The sequence below is a fragment of the Callithrix jacchus genome, chromosome 8, assembly GCF_049354715.1.
Source record: "Callithrix jacchus isolate 240 chromosome 8, calJac240_pri, whole genome shotgun sequence".
NCBI lineage: Eukaryota > Metazoa > Chordata > Mammalia > Primates > Cebidae > Callithrix > Callithrix jacchus.
In genome coordinates this window covers 96,184,817-96,197,580 of record NC_133509.1, presented here as the reverse complement: position 1 = coordinate 96,197,580, position 12,764 = coordinate 96,184,817, and the positions used below count along the sequence as shown (strand labels likewise).

The window sequence follows — 12,764 nt, the reverse complement described above, 5'->3', positions numbered from 1 at the left end:
GTTGCAAATGACTCCACGGAGCTTCCGTGGGGGCTGGACTATCTACCTCCAGGTTTTTCACATGAGAGAGCACTGTGTTTCTATCTGGCTTAAGCCTCTGTCATTTTTACATTTCCTGTGATGAGTAATGGGGCCAAGTCCTAAGTGACCCAGAATTCAAACATCTCAAGAACATTCAATGCTTAATACTTCATTTCTGCTGCCTTCTCTAGCCTTCCCTTTCCTATGTCTTGAACTTTAGGCCCTAGTGTCACAGAAATTCCTGCTGTTTTCACTTTAACTACACATCCATCACAAACTTTTATACTTTTCTGCTTTGCTCAAACTCACCTAAACACCCTTCTTATCTTTGTTCAGCTTTTAACTCTTCACACTCAGCTCCGGCAACACCTCCTCCAGGAAGTTTGCCTGAACATCCATCTTAGGGCAAGTGGCCATTCTCTCTGCTCCCAAAATACCTTGGGCATACTCAACCCAGCTGCCATGACTTATTAATGGCCACCTCTCTCACCCCACAAGAAGTGCCTCAAAGGGCAGACATTGCATCTACTCATCTTGTATCTCCACCTCCTAATGCATCGTCTGGCACTAAGTGGCAGCTCAGAAAATATGTTCTGATCTCGACTGGATTTTCCTCACTGCAGTGGAGTAAACAGGGTTGAACACCTCAAAATGTCTTGATTTGCTCTTCATGTCAGCTGTAAGTTGAAGACCAAAACAAAATTTTCTAGCCATATTTTTATACTGCTTGAGATGGAAAACAAATAGCTGATGAGTCATCTGAAGAGAATATCCACTATGAGAAACAATTTTTGGATGTTTCTGACCAGAAGTCCCTCATCTGTAAAAGAGAACTTGACCCTTAGCAACCTTTGAGGTCTCAACTGACTCTCATATTTTATAAACCCATTGTTGAGTATAAATGCACAGACCTGGACACAGGGAACTCACTGTGAATAGACGGCTCCTCCAGGGATTGGCAACATGACCGGCCTTACCTAACCTTTACATAAATTATTTACAAGGAGTGTCTAATAAAATCTTGAAGTCATCAGCTGACTGAACACTTTAGGATAATAAAATGCCAAGTGAGGTAAGATACACCTCCTAGACTCCAGCCAGGCTGGCCTGCTCTAAAACCCCTGACCTTGCCACGCTCCTTCCTATTACTGGGCATCTATCTGCATTTGCTGTTTCTTCTGTCTCAAGTGTTCCTTCCTTCCCTCTTTACTGTGATCTCAGCTCAAGAGTTACTTCCTTATGAAAATATTCCATCTTTCCCTAACTGGATAGAATCACCCTATTCTAGCTTCTCATTCATTGCATTGTATTTCTCCCCTTCATAACACTGGTCATGGTTGCAATTTTTTTTTTTTTTTTGAGACGGAGTTTCGCTCTTGTTACCCAGGCTGGAGTGCAATGGCGCGATCTTGGCTCACCGCACATGGTTGCAATTTTTTATTGGTGTAATCATTTGACTGACATCTTTCTCCCTCACCGGATCATACCCTTCACTGGTAAGTATTTATGTTTTTGCTCATCATTACATCCATATCCTTGACACAGAGTTGACACTCAAGAAATACTTGTTAAAAGATCTCCAGAGGCCATGCAAGGGAGCGGAACAGTGGCCAATGGGTTTCACTATGGGAAAAGGGAAGACTTCATTTGAGGGAAATGCTGATCTACTCTAATAAGCTGGAAAGCTCTGAGCTCTCCATCATATCCTTGAAGAAGGATCTTGGGCATCAGGAATGGTGGTCACTTTCCGGTGAGAGTTGAAGAGCGGTCACTGAATGAGGCCACATGGCACAGCAAGGCATGACAAGCTAAGTAAGAGAAGAGACAAACACATGACTGAAAAGCTCAGAGTGCCAGTATCAGTCCCAGGTGAGGGCTCACAGCCAAAGTCTGATGTGAAAGTTACTAACATAGTGAGCATTCCCACGACTGGCATGTACTGAATAAACAAGGACTATGGAAACAACAAATGACAATTTGTAGCAGTCTCTGCAGTATGCAGATCAAGAAAGAAGAGACCTTCTCTTACAGCAGAAGGAACAATGCTAGCAGATGACAAAGGGAAAACAGGGCTTTTAAATTTAACTTTCATCTTTATCTAAGATTTTTCTCACTAGAATGAATAGAATGAATATAAATACAGAACTGAATTCTAATAGCAGTGAGGTGACAGTAAGAGCCCAACATTCCAGACTGAAATGAAAGACATCTGGGGGACTCAAAGTCTGCTGGGAAGAAATACTGAGGAGTAAGAGAAGTTCCAGGAGGTGGGAATCGGAGAGAGATTGCCATAGTTTTCCAGAGGGGAAGAATTGCAGAGAGAGAGAGAGAGTACACAGTAACTCAGGCAGGTAAAATCCATTGCTGACCCAACATAATTTTTGTTTTGTTTTGTTTTGAGACAGGGTCTCACTCTCTCACCTAGGCTGGAGTGCAGTGGCACAATTCTGGCTCACTGTAACCTACACCTCCTGGCTCAAGTGATACTCCCATCTTAGCCTCCCGAGTAGTTGGGACTACACAGGTGTGCCCACCATGTCCACCTAATTTTTGTATTTTTTTATAGAGACAGGGTCTCCCTGTGTTGCCCAGACTGGTCTTGAACTCCTGGACTCAAACAATCTGCCCACCTCTGCCTCACAAAGTGCTGGAATTACAGGCATAGGCCACTGTGTCTGGCCCCAACACACCAAGTCATTTGGAAATAGAGCACTTGTGAATTCTTAGACAAGGAAGTAATGCTCACAGAGGAGAACACTTGCCAAGCAAGGCTATGCCCAGCTGAGTCATCTGGAGTCAGCAAGGCACCTGTGGACCCTCATGATCCTTGAGAAATAAGAGCTAGATGATGGTGGTGATTGGTACATTCACATAAATCCAACAACTATATTCAGAGATCAGCTTAACAGGGTTTAATCTTGGAGTGAGATTGCTACTCTTCCCAAATTCTGAATTTTTTAAAAAGTCAAATTAAGTAGAATTTTTTTCTCAATTTGAGGAGAAGTCATCAGTTAAAAGTTGAAAAGTTAACGTGCCATGTAATCATGAGAGTAGAAGGCGTCATGTCAGGGTTGGCAGCCAGCCTCTGTGGGGCAAAAGCTTCCTCCGTGGGCCACGTCTGCAAAATGGGATGGCAAAATACCACAGGAAGCATTTGGAGCTTTAGGGGTAAGCACTAATTACCATGCGCCCAGCATGTCAAGCACTGCATAAGGCACAAAGCCGTCAGACTCTTGAGTTGAAAAGCATGTGCTGGAAAGTGCTGTGTGTCAAGTGTGACATGGTAAGGGGGAAGTGAAATTTAAACAGTGCCCTTCTACAAACTCTTCCTCATCCAACATATTTCAGATACAGTATTCCACACTTCATCCAAAACAGCAGATCAAATGTGTGCTGGCTGGCTTTAGGAGTTTGGGGTTGAAATGTCAATGACAGCTGAGTTTCCCTTCAATACAGTTGATGAAACATGCTGAAAGCTGTCTGGTCAATGGGTTGCATGCCCCTTTGTTTCCCTGACTTTTCTGTAGGGCTTGACTCTGGAAAAAAGTCAACACCATGTGTAAATTATTCATGAGCACTTTCTGGCCTCACCATTGGCCAAGAAGCCCAGGACAAAAGAATGAATAGTCTTTTTTTCCCCCCTTGGCAGAACTGACTTGATGACTGCCTCATTCCCAGCGAACCCTTCTTGGTTTCTGGCCCTTGGCAGGTTCCAGACCCTCCAACCAAAGGCAGAGGGGCAGACCCTTCCCTTGCTGAATCTCCCAGGAACCAGGCTTCTGTTCCTCCATAAAATACAAGGGAACACATCTGAGAATCAGGGTCAGAACACAAGCTGGAATGCATGCAAACGTAACTGGCCCAAGTCCTCCCTCAAAGGCACAGGCAGCTAAGAAGAAATTCATGTTAGAGGAGCCTCAATCAAGCACTACCTTCTGAAGTCTTCTTTAACAGTGACTTGCACATGGTTTCATCTTTGTAACCTGCTGGAAAATAAACACCTCTCTCCCTCCCCTGCACTCCCCCAAAGAACCCAAAACAGACAAACAACAGCTCTATTTGGATAGGTCAGAGGGATCTTCTGGGGAGATTATTTTAGCTCTGATAAAGGGCGTTCTGGGACATGTGTGATAAATGAGGCTGTCTGATACTTGCAAGTTTCTCACTGGGCCCTTGTATCAAATCCACACCCTCTGCGACCCAAATGTACCCTTTCCTGTGTGTGAATTCCAAGGACTTGGCTTTCAAAGCCTTATCCTTAAGACTCTGCTCTCAGCCAGTACACTGAATGGAATCAAATTATCCTGTGAAATAAGTCCACGGGATAAAAATAGCATTTGAATCTGTCCTAATTAAATGTGCTCCCTTCAAAGTCAACCATATCAGTTAGAGCCTGAACATGGGATTCAAGTCCAAGAGTAAACTAAAATCAATTCTCAGAATCGAAACACAGACACCATGAATTGAAATACAACTTGTCAAGATGGGGTTGACACTGCTTCACCAGAAACCACACCAAGTTACAGTGTCTGTCCACCATATTTTGAGACAAATGAGACAAGTAGACTGAGGGGCAGTAATAACCAATGTAGGAAAGCAAGCTTGCTGCTCAGCCCAACTCAAAGCCTCTGAGGATTCAAGAAATCTTGAGATAAGACTGTATTACTTTTGCCCACTCCACCTTATTTTCAGGAATTGAAGTGCTCCTAGCACCAAAAAGGAATTTAGTGGTACTCTAAATCCTCAAGTCTCTCAGTGGTTAGAACCATGGTTTGAATTCTGACTTCACTACCAGTTAGTAGTCACGTGATTAAGCCTTTAGACAACCTAATTATTCATCTGAACAATGTGGATACTGTTATTGTTATGTAATAATATTGTTAGAAGAATTAACAGACGAATGCAAGTGAAGTGCTGGTCCTATAACAAGTGCTCGTTTTGTTGATTTATTGATTGACTGACTGACAGGATCTCGTTCTGTCACCCAGGCTGGAATACAGTGGCACAGTTACAGTTCACTGCAGCCTCAACCTCCTGGGCTCAAGCAACCCTCCCACCTCAGCCTCCAAGCAGCTAGGACCATAGGTGCATGTCACCATGCCTGGCTAATCCATATATATATAGATATATTTGTAGAGACAGGGGTCTCCTTATGTTGCCCAGGCTGGCCTCAAACATCTGAGCTGAAGCGACCCTCCCCTTTCAGAACTTCCAAAGTGCTGGGGTTAGAGGTGTGAGTCACCACACCCAGCCCAACTGTTCAGTTTAGCTCTTGTTGTTAATATTATTTTGATTTGCAACAGAAGTCCTGTCAAGTAGGGAAGTCATTACTCTTAAAAACTACACATGGAAACATCTCTCTTTGGGGCAAACAGAGAAGAGATGGCTGGATTAGCTGTGGAGAGAAGAACAAAAATGGAACTCATTGCCCAGAGTCTGATAGCACGAGGAAGACACTTAACTCCCTTCATCATCAGAGATCATACCAGAAACCTCCACTAATCATACACCAGGAAGAAAGTGGAAAGCAGGAAAAAAATGCTGAGATCTAATCACCACAGCCTGGTCAGGAAAGCTCAAAACAGGCTGCCTAATCAACCTGCAGCAGCCCTGGGACTGAACACAGATCCCGGACTGCGTTCAAACAGGTGGCTCCCACTGCCATTATCCAGGCTGGTTCCCAGCTCCGCAACCCTCTTCTCTCCTGCACAGTGCCGTGAGGCTGTGATAAATGCGCTATATGTAGTTGAGGTCTGGGGGATCTTCACTGAGAATTAATTAGAGGAAACATCTCTGTGGTGCCTGCCATACCTGCTATGCAGTGCTTGTGTTCCCACTTCTCTCTGGCACCACCCACCAGATCCTACTGCATTCTCTTTACAAGTCTTATATTTGTTTTTTTCCTATTTTGACTCCCATGGCATTTAAGAATATTCATTGGTTTTAAAGCTCTTATACTGTAATAATGATGTCAATACTGTCATGAGTTTATAAAAGAAACTGCATTTAACAAGGTTAATAAATAGCAAACTTCAATCAGGAACTCCTTTGGCATTCATGCCCCTAATATATGAAAATTTTTCTCTAAGGAAAGCAACAATTGCATCTCAAGAGAAAAAGAGTTTATGTGAGCCAGGTGTGGTGGCTCATGCCTGTAATTCCAGCACTTTAGGAGGCCAAGGTGGGAGGATTGCTTGAGGCCAGGAGTTCAAGACAGCTGGCTGACATAGCAAGACCCTGTCTGAAGAAAGAAAGAAAGAAAGAAAGAAAGAAAGAAAGAAAGAAAGAAAGAAAGAAAGAAAGAAAGAAAGAAAGAAAGAGAAAAGAAATAAAACAATAAAAAGAGTATATGTGGCAATTAAGTTATATGATTTAAAGAGTAAGAGGACGCTAACAGCAGAAAAAACAGGAAAATTTCAGAATAAAAATCGACTAACATCCACTATTACACTTCTCACTGTCGCTGACCTTCTCTCTGACTACAGTTTCATTTGATAACTGTTGAGTTCTGAGATTGAACAACATCAAGTAGATTTTGAGCCCATTGAAAGTATGGTATATTATGATCAAAAGACTGTATGACACAAAATGAAGAATCAAATAATATTGGGAGGGGCTACACACGGAGGATATTCTCATGCTCATCAGCAGCTTACCTTCTAGCTACTGACTGGTGAGCCATGCTCCACATGACTGTGATTCCTGTTACGGCAACTTAGAGCAAGTTAGTCACACTCTTTAGTTAAGGTGTGGGTTCTTTTTTTTTTTTTTGAGATGGAGTTTTGCTCTGTCACTCAGGCTGGAGTCCAGTGGCGCAATCTTGGCTAACTGCAACCTCCACCTCCCGGGTTCAAGGAATTCTCCTGCCTCAGTCTCCCGAGTAGCTGGGATTACAGGCATGTACCACCATGCCCAGCTAACTTTATATTTTTAGTAAAGCTGGGGTTTCTCCATGTTGGTTAAGCTGGTCTGGAACTCCTGACCTCAGGTGATCTGACTGCCTCGACCTCCCAAAGTATTGGGATCACAGGTATGAGCCACCCCATCCAGCCATAAATAGGGGAGAATGGCAAATAATTTTTTTTTTTAAGACATGCTCTGTTGCCCAGGCTGGAGTGCAGTGGTGAGATCTTGGCTCACTGTAGCCTCCATCTCCCAGGTTCAAGTGATTCTCCATCCTCAGCCTCCCAAGTAGCTGGACTATAGGCGTGCACCACCGGCTAATATTTTTGTATTTCACCATGTTGGCTAGACTGTTCTTAAACTCCTGACCTCAGGTGATCTGCCTCCCAAAGTGCTGGGGGATTATAGGCATGAGCCACCATGCCTGGCCAAGGTGTGGATTCTTAAAATGGAATAGAATCATGGTTAAGGGATTCACTTCAAATGTTAAAATGGAAAAAAGAGAACAACAATGTGTTTAGCACCTTGCAGGGCTTGGCTATGACAGGCCCTTAGCAAACCCTGGCTGAAGCAATTCATGAATAAATAGTCTCTTCTGCACCCCCTCAGGCCTATTTTATGAATACCAAATGGGGCAAATTTTAGTTTAGAGGCAGTGTGTATTACTGTTATTCATTCATCCTAATGGATCCTTAGAACCTTTGTGAGGCCTGGGCAACATAGCAAAATCGCTGCCTCTACAAAAAATTTTAAAATTAGCCAGGTGTAGTGGTACGTGCCTATAGTCCCAGCTATCTACTTGGGAGGCCAAGGTGGGAAAACTGCTTGAGCCTGGGAGGTCAAGGCTGCACTGAGTCATGATTACGCCACTGCACTCCAGCATGGGCTACAGACTGTCAGAAAAAGAAAAAAAAGAACTTTTGCAAACTTAATTCCAAAAAAGGTTTCAATTGATTACCATGAGAAGTGGAAGAATGGGTCATGCCAGGAGAGGGGGAGGCAACGGAATAGGAGAGAGGGCAGCAACCAAACTCACCTATAGATGATTCCTTTGTCATGTAGGAACATGAGAGCTGAAATGATTTCTGCGGCATAGAAGCGAGCTCGGGCTTCATCAAAACGACGAGACTTCTGAATGTGGAACATCAAGTCACCCCCATTCACAAACTCCATCACGAAAAACAGACGATCCTGGATGCAAACAAGAGAGGGCCCAATGTGATGTTAGCAATTAACCCAGAGCTCCATCAGCATCCTATTGCCTAGGGCTGTGGCACAGAGACAAGAGACTATGAAGTGGATGCATTCCAGGAAACATCCTGACCAGCACAACCGGTCTGGTGGAATTAGATCCCCTAAGCAGAGCAGCACCTGCACCTCCTGTAGTTAATTCCACACAGCAGTGAATTTCTACATGAAATCAAAAGTACAGAAGGCATCAGAAATCTTTGGTTCGAGCTCCAGCTCTGTACCTTAAAGGTCATGTACCTGGAAAGAGAATGTAAATTGAATGATAAATGCCTTTAATCTGGAACACGTGGGGTTAATTATCCAAAGTAAAGGACACCTAGTAAGTGCTCTAGTTCTTTCTCACAAGTGGGCAGAGAACAATCACAGTAAAACACCCCTTTAGACAAGTCAGCCAAACAGAAGTGGAGGCCAGGTGCGGTGGCTCACACCTGTAATCCTAGCAATTTGGGAGGCCTATGTGGGTGGATCACTTGAGCCCAGGGATTCAAGACCAGCCTGGGCAACATAGTGAGACTTTGTATCCACAAAAAAAAAATTAAAAAATGAGGCAGGAGGATCATCTGAGCCTGGGGAAGTAAAGGCTGCAATGAGCTGTGATTGTGCCATTGCACTCCCACCTGGGTGACAGGAGTAAGATTCCTTCCTCCAGAAAAAAAAAAAAAAAGAAGTCAATGACAGCCTCATAGCAGCATCCACATTGGAAATTCCCCTCAGTCCATCAAAAGATTGAATCAGGAGTGGGAGTGTAAAAATGAGCGGGATGTCATCTCCTGCTCAGTGACTCTCAACCTAGCAGGTAAAGTGGACTCTTAAAATGAAAGTCACTATGCAGTGTACTAAGATCTATGCAAGTGGTGTGAATGAAGTGCTATGGAAATGACAACTGCTTCATGAAGGAAATGTGTAGGTCTCATTTAAATGCGATCCAAGATTTACCTAAGCGTAAAACATTTTGCTTCCATCACCTCTAAGATCAATGGGTTTCCTCACTCCCTCCTGTAACATTTATGAAATTCCTGATTAGCTGGTGCTGAGTTCAGAGCCAGAATCCAATAGAGACTAGAGCAGACACAGCCTCTCCCCAAACAGAATTTGGTGTGAGAAGCACTTTACTTAAAAAAAAAAAAAAAAGTGACATAAGCAAATCGACAAATTCTGGTAAATCCTGTGAAGAAAAAGTGGAGGAACTGTGACATCTGGTCGCCTGCCTGGGGGTCAAGTGATGTCTCTCAGCAAGTGAAACATGAGCCAAGGCCCACAGGATGAGTGCCATCAACTCGTCATATCATTTTGTGGGACTGGAGATCATTTTGTGAGGAAATTGGTATTTTACCAAAGGATGCAGATACACAGAACCTATCTTTATTTTGGGGGAGTACAGGGTCTCACTCTGTCACACAGGCTAACACGCAGTGGTGCGATCTCAGCTTACTGTAGCCTTGACATCCAGGGTTCAAGCAATCCTCCTGTCTCAGCCTCCTGAGTAATTGGGACTACAGGCATGCGCCATGAGGCCGGCTAATTTTTTTTATTTTTAGTAGAGATGGGGTCTCATTATATTGCCTAGGCTGGTCTTAAACTCCTGAGCTTAAGCAATCCTCCCACCTCAACCTCCCACAGTGCTGGGATTACAGGTGTGAGCTACCACACTCAGCCTTGAACCTGTCTTTATTTGTGGTTGTAAGTGCCACTGGCTTTGCACAGGGTGTTTCCACACATTCACAGTTGAACAATGGGCGGAGTGCAGTACGTGCTCCTGCTCAGCTCCCATTGCATCCCCGGTGTAACCAGGCAGATCCCTATCAGAAGGCAGCACAGCTTATGACTTCCTGTGCCCAATTTTAACTAACACCTAAAAGAGAAGCAAGAATTTAACAGTGAAGAAGGAATGGCAAGATTCACAAAACAAAACCACCACCAGCAACACAACTCTTCAAGTTGGCCAATGTAACCCAACAGGCAAACTATGTAAATACAGCAAGCCATCTGACTAAGCTGCTGGCCTTCATTTGAGGGTGACTGACAAGGGGAGAGGCAGAATTGGGTGGGACAAGCTTTGATGAGCAATGGCTGTCCTGTATTTTCTAAGTGGGAAGGATTAAGGTGGAATTAGCAGGTTAGCAACGGGGTGGGCAGAAGATATACACACACTGGAGACACCCCAGAAAGCTGCATCTGCATAGGGAGTTTTTACGCCCTGTGTCTGTCCATTTGGAGGGATGGTCACAGAGGGCCTGAGGAAGACTAGGGCGAAAATCCACCCTGAACCATCTCTGGGCAAGGAGGTCAGTCTTACATGTTTTCATTAACCAGCCAGTTTATTCTCCTGGTGGATCTGACTGGGAGTCACGTGAATTCCAATTGCTCTGAACACCTGGCTACAGGAAGTGGGTCAGCGGGAAAGTTCCTTAGGCTGCTATAAGTGGCGCACTTGGCAAGAGTTTCTAAGGCAGTAGGCATCGAAAGGCCTAAAGTCTAAAAAGCCAGACTGTGGACTAAATTCCAGATCTGGCGGGGGAGAAAATCCTGCCCTCTAGTCTTCTCTATCCCAGCCCCATCCACAGCCCTGGAGGCAGATTCTCAGATAAAGCACAGACTCCGGCAGATTCACCTCTGCTACACAGTGAGGGACCATAAGCTCTAGCACTCCAGAAAGATAGGTTCTGCTGTACCTGTTTCTTTTCATTCAGCCTCATTTCTAACCTCCTGTCTGGCACCACCTGGAATACAGAGTGTAATTCACAACCCTCAGGCTATGAGCAACTCTTGAAGCAGGCAGAAGGAGACACCAGCCAGCTGAGACATGACGGTGACTTAATGCAGAGCACTGGTGCATCCTATCAAAGACCTCAAATAATGTCACTAGGTATAAAAACAAAGACATGGTTATGAACAAGCAAAATGTTTTGGCTGTGAGGAAACCCTCCATTTACCTGCACTTCTCTGTTCACTCCATTTTAAAATGTTTGGTGCAGAGGGGGAAAGATTTGGCTGCAATTTCTCCAAGATTACTTTTGAAGAGAAGGATATAAATGACAAAAAATCAAAAGCAAAAACACTCTAGTGTTTAGAAAAGAAAATCCAGGCCAGGCACAGTGGCTCATGCTTATAATCTTAGCACTTTGGGAGGCTGAGGCAGGTGGATCACTTGAGGTCAGGAGTTCAAAAACCAGCCTGGTCAACATGGTGAAACCCCATCTCTACTAAAAATACAAAAAATATTAGCTGGGCATGGTGGCGGATGCCTGTAATCCCAGCTGCTCAGGAGGCTGAGGCAGAAGAGTTGCTTGAACCCGGGAAGTGGAAGACACAATGACCTGAGATCTCACCATGCACTGCAGCCTGGGAGACAGAGGGAGACTCTGTCAAAAAAAGAAAAGAAGAAGATCCACACATCATCAGGTGGTGGTGAGATGTATTCTTTGTATTTCTTAATACACAGAAATAAAATTGTATTAAGTATGTCCTCAGGTCCCTTCAGGAAAGTGTGCGACTGTGATAGCTGCTGCTGCTTGTGCTCTCATGCAGATATTTTAGTTTAAAAAAAGATCATAAATCGGAAAGTGCAGAATGATTTTAGTTATAGCCAAAAATGCAGATATATGCATAGAAAGGACAAAAAAGATAGCTATAGAATGTCACAAGTTCTTTCTTGTACTTTTCAGTATCTTTCAAGGTTTCTATGATGAGGGTGTATTACTCTCGTAATTAGAAGCGAACTAAAGGCACATGTGCTTCCTCCACATTTTTCCTATTTTCATCTGAAAGATGGAAGGCAAGACATGGGAAAGACACAGTTGTGAGGCTGTTTCAGAGAGCACTTGTTCAGGCAGTGGGAGTTGGGAACCAGCTACACAAAGAGAAACTGCTGTATCCCTGCTGCCCAGTATTAAGAAGGGACACGAGTAACCACCCATGTCCTGTAATGGCCTTTCTGCTGCCTGAAGTAACCAGGCTTGTTTGAATGGCATCCACAATGAGAATCAGCTGGCTCTGGTTTGGGTTCCACAGCGGCTCCACTCAGAGCCTGGTGCGCAGGCTTTACAGCATCTACTACAGCTTGCAGACATCTTCTGTGGTTCCTTCAAGGTTCTGAACAAGAATAAATGTTTACTAAACACACATGGTATGCCAGGCCCTGGGTAAGAACCCAGTCTCCTAAAACTAACATGACTCCACACTGCTCCCAGGAAGCTCACAGACACGCAGACAAAGCACATTGCCACAGTGTGGTAACAGTGCAGGGGTACAGGTGTCATGGCGACACCGAGCAGGGCATCTGAGCAGCCTGGAGGTGGAGGTGGAATTTGGCAGGTGGCGTTTGGGGGAAGCTTCTCAGAGGAGCCACTTCCCCAGCCTTGAAGGATGAGGGCATGCAAGTCAGGCTGCTGTAGGGACTGAGGCGGGAGGTGTCAGGGAGAATGTGCAACTGAAGTGTAAGATGTCAGGCAGACAGCAGTGGGTGGGGGGCTGCAAAGGCAGGCAGGTTGTCAAGCACTGGAGTGGGTGAGTATGAGGCTTCACTGTAACTGTACTGCTACTTTCAAAATGAAATGCAGAAAAAGCAAAAAGCTACTTAGGGGTGCTTT

General features: G+C 44.5%; 1 protein-coding gene across 1 annotated transcript in view; it reads right to left on the bottom strand.

Moving 5' to 3' along the window:
- The window catches only part of PRKCH (protein kinase C eta), a 237,705-nt gene that overhangs the window by 64,808 nt on the left and 160,133 nt on the right, over positions 1 to 12,764 (bottom strand). The window contains exon 10 of the mRNA XM_002753986.7: positions 7,961 to 8,115. Within this exon, the coding sequence (XP_002754032.1) occupies positions 7,961 to 8,115 (155 nt within the window). The remainder of the gene's footprint in view (positions 1 to 7,960; positions 8,116 to 12,764) is intronic.